The sequence below is a fragment of the Monodelphis domestica genome, chromosome 6 (assembly GCF_027887165.1).
Source record: "Monodelphis domestica isolate mMonDom1 chromosome 6, mMonDom1.pri, whole genome shotgun sequence".
NCBI classification, from domain to species: Eukaryota; Metazoa; Chordata; class Mammalia; order Didelphimorphia; family Didelphidae; genus Monodelphis; species Monodelphis domestica.
Genome location: NC_077232.1, coordinates 15,085,530 through 15,103,036, shown reverse-complemented (window position 1 = coordinate 15,103,036; position 17,507 = coordinate 15,085,530). Strand labels below are relative to the sequence as shown.

The 17,507-nt window shown below is 35.8% G+C and overlaps 1 protein-coding gene across 2 annotated transcripts in view; it reads right to left on the bottom strand.

The window, feature by feature from the left end:
* The window catches only part of VN2R621 (vomeronasal 2 receptor 621), a 32,822-nt gene extending 16,080 nt beyond the window's left edge, over positions 1–16,742 (bottom strand). Inside the window, exons 1-3 of one of the 2 annotated variants that reach the window (XM_007497303.2) lie at positions 16,498–16,742; positions 6,100–6,391; positions 3,047–3,850 (exon numbers count right to left, since the gene is read on the bottom strand). In XM_007497303.2, coding sequence (XP_007497365.2) covers positions 3,047–3,850; positions 6,100–6,391; positions 16,498–16,742 — 1,341 coding nt within the window. 2 annotated transcript variants of the gene reach the window in all.
* Positions 16,743–17,507: the final 765 nt, after the last annotated feature.

The window sequence follows — 17,507 nt, the reverse complement described above, 5'->3', positions numbered from 1 at the left end:
TTCATAAAATCCTCTGCATTTTATTGTATTTTGCTGATTATTTTCTTTTAGATTTAATTTTGTTTTAAGTTCATATATTAATGTATTCAATACTCTTCTATTAAACTTAATCATTTTAATCTACTGAAACTTAACTATTACTGTTTCCTTTCCCCTAGGGCTACTGCACAAAATATTGTAAAATCCCATAAATATTTTCCCCCATTTATCATTTATTAAGTTTCACATAGATATTGGATGAACTCAATCTAGCTAACAAACTTTAGAGAATTTAATAAGCTAAGAATTTAATGATGATTTTAAGCAGTCTTCAGATATAATTTTAATTAACTAGTTGTTTCTGAATGGATGAATTTTTTATGTTTATATTTTAAAGAATGCTGAATTGAAGCTAGAGAAACAAAGAACTATTCCTCAAAAAGTGTTTATATGAATCAGGAAGCCAAAAAAAGAGCTCCTGAAAAACCTATTCAAGTTAATTTATATCTACCAGAAAAAGCTAGATTTCTTGGTGATATTCTAGACCCAAATAAGTTTTACTTTGTTTAAAAACATATTTTCCAAGGCTGAAAGATTTGCAACATCTGTAAAAATTGTCACAAATATCGATCAGTTCATAGTTTGTTGTTGTTTTTTTTTTGTCATAGAGCAACTTATATGAAATATGATAGTGGGTTTGTTTGCTATTATAATTAAATGGGCTATTGTGGATTTTGGGGATTTTGGTACTTCTTTGAATGTGCATTATCTACTATATTAATGTTTTATTCTGAAAATCACTTGTACTCATACAGTGGTTAAGTTAAAAAGGAAATAGATCTCATTTTTTGGGTGAGAAACCTTTGTACTCTACATTTCCTTAGTGGACACAGTGTGTATATATCTGTAAGCTATATATATTTGAATTTTAAAACACTTTTGTTATTGTTTTTTGCTTACAGGTGCAACAAACTATTTGTTTTATTTTTCCTCCTTTTTCTGTTTGATGCACATGTCAACAGCATTTAGAAGATTTTTTAAACTTTTTTTTATTTGCAGTAATATAAGTTTAAAATATATTTGCTACAATATGAATGTATACCCACAAGCCTTAGACTATTGAAACCTGCCATTTATTAAAAAATACTTATGGGAATTTGCTTAATGATTCTGTCTGGTTCCAGGAGAAGAAAATACATAGAGTCATTGCACATTGCCAAATAATCACAAAGCTAAACAGCATAGTGTCAATCAAGCACAAGGTCAAAGAGACCAACCAATACCAATTGGATTGATGCAATTTTGAGGCAAGACAAGAGGACTTAAACTTGTTTGGGGTGTGAGGTTGAGGCTGTTTTGAAATATATCAGAGGCAATTCTTCCTTGTCCTACATTCTACCAAGTATCTCAAATTTAACTCCTACTTGGCTCCTATAATCTAGTCCCTATTCTGTCTTTCATAGTGTGGCAAATTCCTGTAGTCTTGGCTGCAAATGGGTAAGTAAAATACTACTGCATTTTGTCCCTCAGACATATGGGATAGACTTTACTTTAATTGAACCGTAATATAAGGGTTTCTTATGAATTTATTCTTGTTTACTCAAAATTTTGTGCACATAAAGTTTTGGTATTTTGATTCTGTTTTTGAATTTTTTCTTTCTCCCAAAAAGTTTACTTGTTCTTCCATTCATTTTTCTTTTATGTTTCTGTTTTTTTCTTTTGATAATTGATTCATATACCTCAAAACTCAGCCATGCATCCCTAAGTGATCCCTGTGTTTTTCAACATCCTCTTCAGGGGGTAATTATTATTTTAAATTGCAAAGTTTAAATTTTTTTTTTTGAGAATAATTTTAGGTTAAGAAACATTCTACCTCTCTAAATCAGAAAGTGAAGTATTTGGAGAAGGCACCATGAAGATGCCTGCACAGACCACACAATTCACCAGAAGATCCAGAGTGAACATTGGGTTGTGGCTATTTGAACTGTGTGTGGTTGAATGCATTTATTTTGACTGTATACTCTTATGCAAAAGGGGACTGCTCCCTAACTATATTTTTGTAAATGTGCTGAGCAATCATTGATTTTGTTCTCTTTTCCTTTTCCCCTAAATTATTGTAATTTCAATGTTGGTTATGTTATAAGATCTTTTGGAGAAATCAGTCTTCCTCAGCTCTCAGTGGGCAATATATAATTGAAAATCTGTTACCCTAAAAAAGAACTACATTTCCCAGGAGCCCACTGACTTCCTGTCATTATGTCCTTCCTGTAGATAGTGGATATTAGGTGGGAATGTGGAAAGTCTGAGCACATTACTTCCTTTTATAAGCTTGGTTATGGTATAGAGGGTATATGACCTGGTTGAGCAGCCATAGACACATGTTCTTTATTTTGTATCTTCTTTATTCTTTGATTTCTAATGATCATTAATAAATCTATTAAAATATAGTATTTCTATTATTAGAAATTATAATCTAATTTTTATAGTATTATTGTGATCTAGCACAGAATAAATATCCTAAATTTGAGTTGAGTTAATGGAACTCTCCTACCACATAGAGTTATATGCTGAAAAATGTGTATAAAGAAGAACATCAATATTTTTCCCAAGATTATTATATTAGAATTGGAGTAAATGGTAACTATCTAAGAGAATACCATGGTTTTTACACAGAACATCATATAATCAAATAAAATAGACAAAAATAGGGAGTAAGTGGTCATATTGAAGTCTCAAATTATTGCAATATCATACAAAGATAGATGTTTCAACATAGAATAATGTATTTTCTTATTTTAGTATATGGTTTGGGTTTGGGGTTTTATAAGGTTATTCACTACCAAATATGAATACTATGGAAATATGTTTTGAGTAATAATACACATATGACCAAGATTGAATTGTTTCTCAACTCCAGAAATGGGGAGGGAAAATGAGATGGAGAGAGCATGAGTAATATAATTTTGGAAAACAAATAAAAATTTGTTATTAAAATAAAATAATGATAAAACAAAACCAAGTATTTTGAGTAGCCTGTGCAAATTCTAGGTTGCAAGAGGATGGTTACCTTCCAAGAGAGAACCGGGTATGCTAGAAGTTCTGATAAATCTTTTATCTCAGTCTGAAGAATTTGGTGGAGAGCATGAGCCAATAAATAAACTCCATTGTAGATATTGGAACTCAATTCCATTATGGTCTTGTCAAAATAAATAGTAGGTACATCTTCAAAGTACAAATTTTCATCGCATTGCCAAGAAGTTATATTTAAATTCTTTATTTCTGAAAGTAAACAATGAAAGACTGTCTGCCAGTAAGACTTAAGGAAAATGTCCTCAGGGTTGGCTTGGGGATGCACACTTTTTAGGAAATCTGTGAAACCAGGAATCTCCCTCTTGAATTGAGAAAATTTTAATATACCATGAAAATTGCTCATCATTTCACCTGTAGAATCTGCAGAATAATCCCAGGAAGCACTGATGACCAACAGCTTCCCATAAAACGGAAAGGCAAACAATAATTCAGAAAAACTTTTAAGGGAGTCTGTATTTCCATAGATGAAAATCACATTGGATGAGGACCCCAGGATCCTAGACAAGAATTTAATAGGATCACCTTCATGTTTAAATTTATCAGAAACTCGTTCTGTAAAAGCCAGACAGATACCATTCCAGGCCATCTCCTCTTTTAGATGCTTGGAGAATTGTTCCCCTGTCAGGTCATCTGAAATAACAAGTCCCATCCATGTCCAACCAAAATGTAGCATCAGTTGAACTGCTGCCAGGTGCAGAGTGGATTCCCTGCTGCCCAGCTGATAGACGTATGGATACAGGACCTCATCAGACAGGAGAAGATCAAATGAGCCATAGCTGAGCTACATGAATATAAAGAAGAAATAATTAGAGTGCTGATATAGAAGCAAATTCTGAGTTCTTTAAATTTCGTCTCAAGCAAATATCAAAGCCTTATATATTGAAAATATTGATAAATTCTCTTTAATATAATTGGATAGATCTTGTCTACAATAGTTTTAACAGAAGGCAATTCTCGAGGTGGATTCAAGATTGAGATCACAACATGACAGAATTAAGAAGTGACATATTTTGAAAGGAACTCCTAATCTATCCTAATATAAACTATCCTTTTACTAATATCTGCTCAAACAATTATCTCTGTTTGAAGCTTTGTAGTGAGGTAATATCATCTTCCACTAACAACAGTATTCTACTTTTAGACAACTCTTCCTATTAGTCCCTTTTTTCTTACATTCATCATTTTCAAAATCAGCTTCTATGGAACATCTGCTCATTGCTCCAAATTCTTTTATTGTGGTGCAAACAGAACAGACACTTAAGTCTCTTGAATGAACTCATGAGTTGAATATTGAAGCATAGATATATGTCCTCTTAGTTGATCTCATCACTTTTTAACCTTATACAACAACCATGCTTTATCCAGCCTTTCTGTGCCAAGCATTTTATTCATGTCTGAGTAAGAAGGAGCAATTGAAGGATGAAGATTTTTTAATCAGGGGACCACAAAATTTCCAAATCAAATGTATATAAGAATAATAGGACTCAGACTTAATAGGAGTTGATAGTCCCCCCTTCAAACCCAATACCTCATTGGTATCTATCAACACTCTCCTGTAGCTCCTAGGAGCTCTAGCAAGCAAAGTGACCACATACTAGTAAAACTTTATTGGCAGACAGTCTAAACCAGGTGGAGGGTAAGTGTCTAGCCCCATCCACAGACTCAGTTAGGAATGAAATGCTACTGCATGAAAATGGGATGATGAGAACAATTTGTTCTAAAGGCCATCAAGTCAGCTAATTCAGTAGCTATTGAGCAAAAGTAGTACAAAAGTAATTTATGAGAGTAACATAATTAGTGCCTGCTTTTCTGACCCAACAGAATAATAAAAATTACACAAAATAATGAGGATACATTCATTTTTTCTTGTAACTCTATTTTCCTTATTAGTGACTTTTTTTGCATCATGAATATCACATGACACTGTATACTCAATGTGGTTTGAATGGAATTGTACTGATTCCTAGTTGGGAAATTAGTCATTTATTTGAGTGACCCGAACTTCAAAGGAATGTTGATATTCACAATTGCTACTCATAGGAACTTGCTAAAAAAGGGGGATGATGGATTACCATCATCATGATCTTTGAAGAATGAAAACTGTGAAACTACCAAAGGGCCATGTAAAGAAACAATGACATTATGAGTAAGTTGTGTCAGAGAAATACCAGGGAATTTACGGAAATATGTAATTCCTTACTTTCCTAGTGCAAATACCCATCTTACTTGCCTATGAAGGGGTGCATTCGGACAAGTAAGTAAATGGAGACCAGCCTTTGCACTTAACCAGCTCTTGATTCTACATCATTGTCATGATGATGACTCAATATCCAGAACACCCAGGGGTTTTTTCTTCTTCATCATAATATTCTCTGAGGATCCAGTTAGAAAATGCATATCAGGCATTGAATATTTATTCCCCAGAAATATGTTCCCTTGAACAGATAAACAATTTGTGTCTAAAGAATACATCACATATTTAACAAATCAGGCCCAGATTAAATAAAGGAACAAATTCTCAGCTGAAATTTCAAGATCACTCTGAACACAGAATTAGATGCTAATTATTAGAACAGAGCACTGAAGGGATGGACAGATGCTTCATATAGGTAGCATAAATGTACAAATTAATTTCACAATGTATATAAGCATATTCCTTACCCTGGCAAATTTCTGTTCTGAGACTGGAAAAAAATAACCTCTCCAAATTCCTCAGAATTTTCCCCTAATATTCCAAGGTGAACTGAGAGGATATGACTATTGCTTGGGAAAATGTTTACTCATTCAAAATTATCACTCAAAATGAATAATTCAATATAGCATCACCTCAAGTAAAGAACAGAGTGAGTTCCTTCATGGAAGGGACATTTATTACTACTTTTTCTATTTCTTATTTCAAATCTGTGCCTAGGGCTTCTTGATGAATGTGAATTGACTCCCTGATGCCAGTACAGATTATATAAAGAATTGTGTATTATAAACTCATAGAGAATATGGGTTGAAAATGGGCAAAAGTATTGCCTCACATACCTGTGGGACTTTATATAGTCCTAACAAAGTGGCCATGGCCATGGACAGTGTAGATGACATCCCTCCAATGACAACCATTGATTTGTGCTGCCTGTCACAGCTATAGTTAGGGATCGTTGGCCCCTTCCCTGACAACCACATCAAGGAGTTCTCCACAGCCAATCGACTTTCATGGAAGTTATTGAGCAGCTGGTATCCCAGAGATATGTTGGGCAGCAAATGGGGGTCCTTGTTGATCTCATCCACCGCAAATTGGACAGTGAGAAAATGTTGGTAATGTTTGAGCATGTATCTAATGTGACGAGGAAAAAGTAAGAATTAGGCACAACTTGGCAGGCACAGGAATGGCAAAATATCATAATGGATTAAATAGGGATCATTAGCTGAATATTTCGAAGACTATATAGAAACCATGACTGATACTTAAAGGGCTATAATTGAGTGAAGGAAAAAAATGTAAGTGGAAAATTTTCATACTGGTTGAAATTAGGAGTGTGCAAGTGAGTGTATACACCTCTTCATGAGACACTGGAATCAATGAATAATGGAGAGACAACTGTGACAATAGTGTATTTGGAATGGAGTGGGAGGATATCGACATTATGCTCAAGGCTTTTGTTTTCAGTATATTCAGTCTATTCAGGCAATGATAACAGTTGACTTTTAGGAGAAATGTGAGATATTGGAAGTTTGTCAAGTCTAGCATGAGAGTTAGAATAGCTTTTGTGGAAAAAAGAAAAATAAATCACCCACAGCAGTATCCAGCAGTACACTTGTAATGTTGCAGTGAAATCGATCTGCAACTGTTTCTGATATTCTCTATTTTTTTAACACAAGCTGAGCAGGAGGGGAAGCAATAATTGCTACGAATAATCTGGGGTAGGTGTTTGACAATACTTAAATAAGTGATTGTTGCAGTTTGAGAAGTCATGCTATCAGAAATTCCACAGTGGAAAAGAGTAGCCACTTGTCCCTTCTTCTGATTTTTTCCACCATGGTTTATTTACATATTTATTTGTAAATTAAATTTTCTGTGCCAAACACCATTCTTGGAGCTAGAAATTTAAATATAAAATTTAAATTCTAATTTGTATTTATCTATACATTCAATTCATAGGAAATAAATTGTATATATACATGTACATTTATATATACATGCAATAAATGTACAAAGTATATACACAAAACAGTTTACAAAGAAATTTTAGTAATTTAGTAAAAATAATTTGAAAATTCAAAGTAAAACCATTATTGTAAATAGTAGTCATGATCAGCTTTAAAGGAAAAAAAAAGTATTTTGGTAGACAGAATAGACATGAGAGCATCTTTGAGACATAGGTAACAGCCTGTGTTAAAATACCATGAATGAACTGTGATTTCATGGGTGAAAGAAAGCAACAAAATCCTTTTAGACTCAATGGCAATATCTTGAAATGGATTGTTGTATAATAAACCTTCTAAGGAAAAGTAGTTTTGAATCAGAGGCTGAAAAGCTCTGAAACTGCAATAAATAAGTTCTAATTTGGTACTGTTGGCCATAATTGGCCATTGATGTTCCTTTGTACCTGGAGCCAAGGAATAATATTGGCACAAAACTTAGGTCATCAAACATTATTCCAGTAGCTTTGTGAAGACCCAAACATTCCTACCAAAAGCTAATCTTTCCAAGATAAATCAGGTCTTCTGCTTTCTTTTAAGGTTCAAGACACCACAATCTCTAAAAGGAATGCCTTCAATATTTACATCACTTAAACCATTAGGAGGTCATTTTTTTAAAATATATTTTATTTGATCATTTCCAAGCATTATTCATTAAAGACATAGATCATTTTCTTTTCCTCCCCCCCACACCCCATAGCCAACACATAGGTCCATTTGGCATTACATGTTTTCTTGATTTGAACCCATTGCTTTGTTGATAATATTTGCATTAGAGTGTTCATTTAGAGTCTCTCCTCTGACATGTACCCTCAACCGCTGTATTCAGGCAGTTGCTTTTCCTCGGTGTTTCCACTCCCATAGTTTATCCTTTGCTTATAAATAGTGTTTTTTTCTCCTAGATCCCTCCAGATTGTTCAGGGACATTACACCGCCACTAATGGAGAAGTCCATTACGTTCGATTATACCACAGTGTATTAGTCTCTGTGTACAATGTTCTCCTGGTTCTGCTCCTCTCGCTCTGCATCACTTCCAGGAGGTTGTTCCAGTCTCCATGGAACTCCTCCACTTTATTATTCCTTTTAGCACAATAGTATTCCATCACCAACATATACCACAATTTGCTCAGCCATTCCCCAATTGAAGGGCATCCCCTCGTTTTCCAGTTTTTGGCCACCACAAAGAGCGCAGCTATGAATATTTTTGTACAAGTCTTTTTGTCCATTATCTCTTTGGGGTACAGACCCAGCAGTGCTATGGCTGGATCAAAGGGTAGATATTCTTTTGTCGCCCTTTGGGCATAGTTCCAAATTGCCCTCCAGAATGGCTGGATCAAGTCACAACTCCACCAGCAATGAATTAATGTCCCTACTTTGTCACACCCCCTCCAGCATTCATTACTTTCCTTTGCTGTTATGTTAGCCAATCTGCTAGGTGTGAGGTGATACCTCAGAGTTGTTTTGATTTGCATCTCTCTGATTATAAGAGATTTAGAGCACTTCTTCATGTGCTTGTTAATAGTTTTGATTTCTTTATCTGAGAACTGCCTATCCATTTCCCTTGCCCATTTATCAATTGGAGAATGGCTTGATTTTTTGTACAATTGATTTAGCTCTTTATAAATATGAGTAATTAAACCTTTGTCAGAGGTTTCTATGAAGATTTTTTTCCCAATTTGTTGTTTCCCTTCTGATTTCAGTTACATTGGTTTTGTTTGTACAAAAGCTTTTTAGTTTGATGTATTCAAAATTATTTATTTTATATTTTGTGATTCTTTCTATGTCTTGCTTGGTTTTAAAGCCTTTCCCCTCCCAAAGGTCTGACATGTATACCATTCTGTGTTTATCCAATTTACTTATGGTTTCCTTCCTTATGTTTAAGTCACTCACCCATTGTGAATTTATCTTGGTGTAGGGTGTGAGGTGTTGACCAAACCTAATATCTCCCACACTGTCTTCCAATTTTCCCAGCAGTTTTTATCGAATAGTGGATTTTTGTCCCAAAAGCTGGGATCTTTGGGTTTATCGTATACTGTCTTGCTGAGGTCGCTTTCCCCCAGTCTATTCCACTGATCTTCCTTTCTGTCTCTTAGCCAGTACCAAATTGTTTTGATGACTGCTGCTTTGTAATATAGTATAAGGTCAGGGACTGCAAGGCCCCCATCATATGTGTTTTTTTTTTATTATTTCCCTGGATATCCTTGACCTTTTGTTCTTCCAAATGAACTTTGTTATGGTTTTTTCTAAATCAGTGAAGAAGTATTTTGGTAGTTCAATGGGTATGGCACTAAATAGATAAATAAGTTTGGGTAGGATGGTCATTTTTATTATATTGGCTCGTCCTATCCATGAGCAGTTAATGTTTTTCCATTTGCTCAAGTCTAGTTTTAGTTGTGTGGCGAGTGTTTTGTAGTTGTGTTCATATAGTTTCTGTGTTTGTCTTGGGAGGTAGATTCCTAGGTATTTTATTTTGTCTAAGGTGATTTTGAATGGGATTTCTCTTTCTAGTTCTTGCTGCTGAGCTCTGTTGGAGATATATAGAAAAGCTGATGATTTATGTGGGTTTATTTTGTATCCTGCAACTTTGCTAAAGGTGTTGATTATTTCAATTAGCTTTTTGGTTGAATCTTTAGGATTCTTTAAGTAGACCAATATGTCATCTGCAAAGAGTGATAACTTGGTCTCCTTCTTGCCTATTTTGATGCCTTCAATTTCTTTTTCTTCTCTAATTGCTACTGCTAGTGTTTCTAGTACAATGTCAAATAGTAGAGGTGATAATGGGCATCCTTGATTTACTCCTGATCTTATTGGGAATGCATGTAGTTTATCCCCATTGCAGATGACATTAGCTGATGGTTTTAGATATATACTGTTTATTATTTTTAGGAATGAGCCTCCTATTCCTATGCTTTCTAGTGTTTTTAATAGGAATGGGTGTTGTATTTTATCAAATGCTTTTTCTGTGTCTATTGAGATAATCATGTGGTTCTTGCTGGTTTGCTTGTTGATGTGGTCAATTATGTGGATTGTTTTCCTAATGTTGAACCAGCCCTGCATCCCTGGTATAAATCCTACTTGATCATGGTGAATGATCCTTCTGATCACTTGCTGGAGTCTTTTTGCTAGTATCCTATTTAAAATTGTTGCATCTATATTCATTAGGGAGATTGGTCTATAGTTTTCTTTCTCTGATTTTGACCTGCCTGGTTTTGGAATCAGTAACATGTTTGTGTCGTAAAAGGAGTTTGGTAGAACTCCCTCTTTGCTTATTATGTCAAATAGTTTGTATAGTATTGGGATTAACTGTTCTCTGAATGTTTGAGAGAATTCACTGGTGAGTCCATCAGGCCCTGGGGATTTTTTCTTAGGAAGTTCGTTGATGGCTTGTTGGATTTCATTTTCTGATAAGGGATTATTTAAGAATTCTATTTCCTCTTCTGTTAGTCTAGGCAGTTTGTATTTTTGTATATATTCATCCATTTCTCCTAAGTTGGTGTTTTTATTGCCATATAATTGGGCAAAGTAATTTCTAATGATTGCCTTAATTTCCTCTTCATCGGAGGTGCTGTCCCCCTTTTCATCTTTAATGCTGTTAATTTGCTTTTCTTCCTTCCTTTTTTTAATTAGATTGACCAGTACTTTGTCTATTTTGTTTGTTTTTTCAAAGTACCAGCTTCTTGTCTTATTTATTAAATCAATAGTTCTATCACTTTCGATTTTATTAATTTCTCCCTTAATTTTTAGGATTTCTAGTTTGGTTTTCTGCTGGGGGTTTTAATTTGATCGCTTTCGAGTTTTTTCATTTGTATTTCCAATTGATTGATCTCTGCTATCCCTTGTTTGTTAATATAAGCATTCAGGGATATGAATTTACCTCTGATTACCGCTTTGGCTGCATCCCAAAAGGTTTGAATGGATGTCTTGCCATTGTCATTTTCCTCAATGAAATTATTAATTGTTTCTATGATTTCTTCTTTAACTAAACGGTTTTGTAGTATCATATTGTTTAATTTCCAATTGGTTTTAGATTTGGTTTTCCATGTACCATTACTGATCATTATTTTTATTGCCTTGTGATCTGAGAAGGCTTCATTCATTATTTCTGCTTTTCTGCATTTGTGTGCTATCTTTCTGTGACCTAATGTATGGTCAATTTTTGTGAATGTGCCATGTGGTGCTGAGAAGAAGGTGTATTCCTTTTTATCCCTATTTATTCTTCTCCATATGTCTATTAATTCTAATTTTTCTAAGATTTCATTCACTTCTTTTACCTCTTTCTTATTTATATTTTTATTTGATTTATCTAAATTTGATAATGGTTGGTTTAAGTCTCCCACTAATATGTTTTTACTGTCTATTTCTTCCTTCCATTCTCCTAGTTTCTCCATGAGAAACTTGGGTGCTATATTACTTTGTGCATACATGTTGATTAATGATATTTCCTCATTGTCTAAAGTCCCTTTTAACAAAATATAATTACCATCCCTATCCCTTTTGATCAGGTCTATTTTTGCTTTGACTTTATCAGATATCATGATTACCACTCCTGCCTTCTTTCTATCAGTTGAGGCCCAGAAGGTCTTACTCCAAACTTTAATTCTAACCTTGTGAGTGTCAACCCGCCTCATGTGTGTTTCTTGAAGACAACATATGGTAGGGTTTTGGATTCTAATCCATTCTGCTATTCGTCTACGTTTTATGGGTGAGTTCATCCCATTCACATTCAAAGTTATGATTGTCACTTGTGTACTCCCTGGCATTTTGATATCCTTCCTTAGTTCTGACCTTTCTTCTTTAGCTATAACTTTTTCAGCCAGTGATTTACTTTAAATCAGTCCCCTTAGTCCCCTCCCTTGATATGTTTCCCTTTTTAGCTCCTCCCTTTTTGTTCCCTCCCCCTCCCCCCTCTCCTTCCCTCCCCTTCTGTTTTCCCTCCCCCTCTCCCCTTTGTTTTCCCTTCTCCCTACCCCTGTTGGGTAGGATAGAATTCAAGATCCCAATGGATCTGGATGCTCTTCCTTCTCAGAGTTGATTTCACTGAGAGTAAGGTTTAAGTAAACATTCTCTTCCTCTCCTTCTTATAGGAGTTTTCTTCCCCTCTCCTTCCCATGTGAATCTTTGTGTGAGAAAGATTTTTCTATTTGGTCTTTCTTTACCCCCTATTTATACATTACATTTCCCCCACATATTAGTATACATAGATTGATATAAATGTACTCCTTATAGAAGAGAGTTTGCATAAAAGAAGAAGATAACATTTTTCCCCTTTCCTTAATATTTACCTTTTCAGGTATTCCTTGCTCTTTGATTTTCGGTATCAAACTTTCCACAGAGCTCTGGTATTTTCTTTGCAAAAAATTGGAAGTCTTCTATTTTGTTGAATGCCCATACTTTCCCTTGGAAGTATATAGTCAGTTTTGCTGGGTAGCTGATTCTTGGTTGAAGACCCAGCTCTCTTGCCTTTTTGAGGATCATGTTCCATGCCTTATGATCATTCAGAGTAGAACTTGCAAAGTCTTGTGTGATCCTGATTGGCATTCCTTTATATCTAAATTGTCTTTTTCTGGCTTCCTGTAGGATTTTTTCTTTTGTTTGATAGCTTTGGAATTTGGCAATTACATTCCTGGGAGTTGTCTTTTGGGGGTTTAGTGTCGAAGGTGTTCTGTGAGCTCTGTCAGTGGCTGTATGGCCCCGTTGTTCTAGAATTTCTGGGCAATTTTCTTTGATTATATCTTGTATCACGATGTCGAGTTTGGTGTTTATTTCTGGCTTTTCTGGGAGTCCAATTATTCTTAAATTATCTCTTCTCCCTCTATTTTCCAGATCTATCACCTTGTTGGTGAGATATTTTATGTTCTCTTCTAATTTCTTGGTATTTTGGCTTTGCTTTATTAATTCTTGCTCTTTTATACGTTCGTTGTCTTCCAGCTGCCTGATTCTGGCCTTTAAAGCCTGGTTTTCCTTTTTAGTTTCATCACACCGGTTTTGTAGATGCGTGAATTTCTTTTGCATTATTTCCCACTTTTCCTCCCAGAAGGTTTCCATCTTTTTGGTCATTTCTGATTCAAATTCTTCATGTGTTTGTGGAGAGTTTCCATTTCCTTTGGAAGGTTTTGGAGCATTTTCTTGTGCATCATCTTCTATCTCCTCTGTATTTTGTATTTTGGTTCCATAGAATGTGTCCAAAGTTGCCCCTTTCTTCTTATTTTTTCTTGGGATTTTGGGGCTTCTGTGCTTCTGTGGAGTTTGCCATCTCTGAATGGGGAGGATTAGTTTTTCTTATCTCTGTCTGGTGTTCAGAGGCTTTAGTTCTGGGCAGATTGTTGGTTCTATGAGCTTTCCCTGGGTTGCCTTAAGGCAATGACTTTCACTGGAACTGGAATGGAAGGGTCGGACCACGAGGCCACACTCTCCCCTGGTTCTCTCTGCTTCCCTGCTGCTAAGGTGCCCGCTCGACTGGACTGGGTTGGGTTGCTTTCAGGAAGTTGCCTTCAGAATAGCTGGCCGTGAGGCTGTTTTGTTGGCTCTGAGGGTTGCTATTGTTTCAGAGGACCCTGCTCTCTGAGGAGGAAGGAGCCAGGAGCCGCGAGCCGCGGCTTCCTGGAGCTCTGAGGGCAGTGACCTTCACTGAGACTTGGATAGCAGGATCCACCCTGTGAGGTTGTCTGCCCTGAGGGTTGCTGTTGTTTCAGACAACTCTGCTCTCTGGGGGGGGAGCTCCGAGGGCAGTGACTTTCACTGGGACTCTGATAGAAGGCCCTGAGGGTTTTTGTTGACGACCCTGCTCTCTGAGCGGGGTGGGGCTGCGGCTTCCCGGAGCCTTGGACTCTGCGCTCCTACCCCTTAGGTCCGAGTGATCTCGGGTTCTGGCTTTTGAGGGGTCCGTACCTTTTCATCCAGGTCCAGGTCCAGGAGGAGGGTTCCCAGGGTCTATGCTGTTGATCGTTTTGAATTTTGGCGCCTTAGGAGCTTATAGTTTGAGATCGGTTGGGAAGGGTTTTCCGGAGATCTGAATTTTAGCTTTCTCTAAGCCGCCATCTTGACCGGAAGTCCGAGGTCATTCTTTCTAAAAACCCTAAATTTCTTTGTTGGCAAATTTAAAGCAGCTCTCATATTTATTGACTTGATTCAAGAAAATTTAAAAAATGAAGTGAGTTGTCCAAATCACCCATCATTGGTACATGATAACATTTACACATTTCCCCTAGGTTTCCACATCCTCTTCAACCTTCTGTTGAATTTTGTATGATGCTGAATATAACACAATCCACTAATAGTGGTCGGAGTAGAATTTCATACTAAGAGACCCTCACATTCTTTGTCCTATAAGAAAATTCTTCTCTTACAATTGTTTCTTTTTTACTAAATTTATCCAATACATTTTCTCATTGTTACCATGTCAGTTGTTTTATTTTGGTGTTGTTGATTTTAAAGGCATAGTAAAGACTGCATATAACACAGCCAAGTATCTCCTTACTTGATTCCTTTGCCATCACGCTTCTTCCAAGACTGTTTTTTGATCTAAGTTTACATTCTTTCTTTTATTAAAATTTTCTAGCTATATTTCTTTGGAAAAAAGGATGGATTGCACTCTTGTAATTCACCAAGCCCTTAGAAAAGGAGGAACATAAATTATTGCATTTGGGGGATATATTGATTGAAAAAACTGGGGACCTCCAATTATATTCAGAATTGTCAGTAACTAACATTGAAGATGTTTAAAAATAGAATCTTGACAGTTATTAGTTGGGAGAAATACTTTAGTCACATCAAAACCTAATGAGATTGCTAAAATACTTTCTCTATCCTCAGAGCTGTATGTTCATAATAAAGACAAGATAAAGGAATTCTGGGAAAAAAAGAAGACAATTATCAACTCATAGAAGGATTGAAAGGAGAACAACTTTGAAGGAAGACTATGAGGAGCTGTAATAAATTGTCATATGTAAAGGAAAAGAATTATATAAGAGTAAGGGAAATAGTCATGAGTGATTTTCCATGCCCGTGGCTTAGCAAAACTCCCCCTGCTGACTAGATAGTACATGTGAGAGGAATAAGAAATATCCTGCATTACACACATTTCAGGTTGGATATATCCTAGAAAAGAACACAATGCCATTTTCTTGGAGGACATTGTGCTAACCATTTATTGGTGATTCTAAAATCAGATTAAATCACTATCTTCTCTCCAAAAACTAAAGAAAAATCAGAAAGTAGAAAAGGAATATTAAAGAAAAATAGAGAAACCAGAGTAAAAAGTTTGGGTTTAATAAGAAGAAGTGAGGGGATTTTATATAGAAAATCTCTAAAGGTTCCAAAAGAGCAATCTTGTTCAAAAGGGGAATTATTGACACACACAATAATCTCAAATATAGATAACTTTGCCATGTTCTTAATTGACAAATTATTCAGGCATCTAAATATATGGCCCTTGTGTATATTTAAAATTTAACATTGTTTTGGTATTTTATTCATATTTTACTATTATATTATAATTGCAAAACCCCAATAAGAAATTACTTTCAACAAATTGTCCTAAACCCCATAAAAGCTTGTAGGGAAAGATAAGTATTTTGTATGTTTCTATTGCTAAATCTCTTTCAGACAGGTAAGACATGAACCTTTTGGTTGGAAAAAACTTTGGAGTGATTGTAGATTTCTGAATGAATTCTCTTTCCTGGTGACTTAGCAAGTCAATTGTAGACCCTTCTTCCAATTTGTTACATCAGATTCAGAGACTTCCCCTGGCAAACTTATCCAATCAGAGGACAAAAAATTGATTCCAAAAACTTCCTCACCAATATGTGTCTGATAAGAAGTCTGTCTCTCCATGTTTGAGACTCATAGCCTTTTCTCGAATAAGGATATTCTTGAGGAACCTAATTGTGCCACTTGAAGCCCAATATTCAGTGTTTTCCTTCCCTGATATGTCTACCTAAGCATTTCCCTTCATGAGTATCTTCCATTCATGGTGACAAATTCCTCATTATCTGTGTTGCCACATAGTATGTATATATACTTTCATTCTGCCTGTTTGCTCCACAATATACATTGGAAAAGCCTATGATTTTATCAGCTTCCTGACTACCATTTTCCTCCTAAGATTCAAAGCCAAATCTTTTCTTTACCCAAAGCTGTGAGGCCAGGTGAAACACAATTCTGCCCACAAGACCAGTCAGTCAGGAATGTGAATGATGACATTTTAGCAATGAGAAAAATAACACAGAAATAACAACTTACTCTGTCTCTCTAGGTTGCTTCATCAGAGGGCATTTGAAAGAGTTCTTGTCAGTCTGTAATTCAGCATTCTCATATAAGGACAGGGAGGCCCCTATAACGATGTCTCCTTCCTTTGTATACGTGAGGCTGAAATCTCTTTTTAAGTGACAAGGAGGCTCCTGCATCTGATATTTAGAAAAAGAAAACTGAAAAATCAGGATCACAAATAATCTAGAGAAAAAGAGCCCCCATTTCCTTAAACCCATGGCCAAACTGCAAAATCTATGAAGTATTAAAGAAAAGAGAAATCTAATAGGATTGGTCATTTTTTTCATGAATCTACAGACACATTCTCTGTTTCTAAAGATTTTGATTTTATAATAATATTTTAAACTGTTCTATTTTGAACAGTTCCTCATATTTGGGAAAGCCTAATAGGAGACATGACACAGGCCTCTGTTTAGGTTAAAGGGAAAAGATAGCTGAATTGGGTGTATTTATGAGACATTTTTGCCTTCTGGATATTTTTCACCATGTTCCCTATGGATAGGGAGTGAAAATGGCCTCATCTTTATGCCTCTGGAGTGTTAGTCAAAAAACATGTTGACCAGAGTCTGAAAGTGAGAGCATCTGGGGACCGTCCTGGCCTGCAACTCTTCACCTGCATCCTCCTTCCAGAGTTAAAAACTCAAGTGACAAAATAAGTTTGGCCACCTGCTTCCTTGCTTCAATCCCTGCAGTATTAGCAGCTTCCCTGGAGTTTGAGAGGTCAAAAGTGCTGTTGGCTGAAGGACTTCTGGAGTGATACTTCCCCTTTCACCAATCTAACTCTCTGCAATGACACAATATTTCCAGATATTACATCAGGCAGATTCCAGCTTTATATGAAGAGGCAGAAAGTGTCAGTGATAGTTTCCATGACAAGGCCCGACAGTTCCTAGATGGGGCTGAATCTAGCTGTGATAACACACACTAAGTGAATCCTGAATGAACGTATACATAACAGTAATAAAAAGAATTTCAATGTTTGA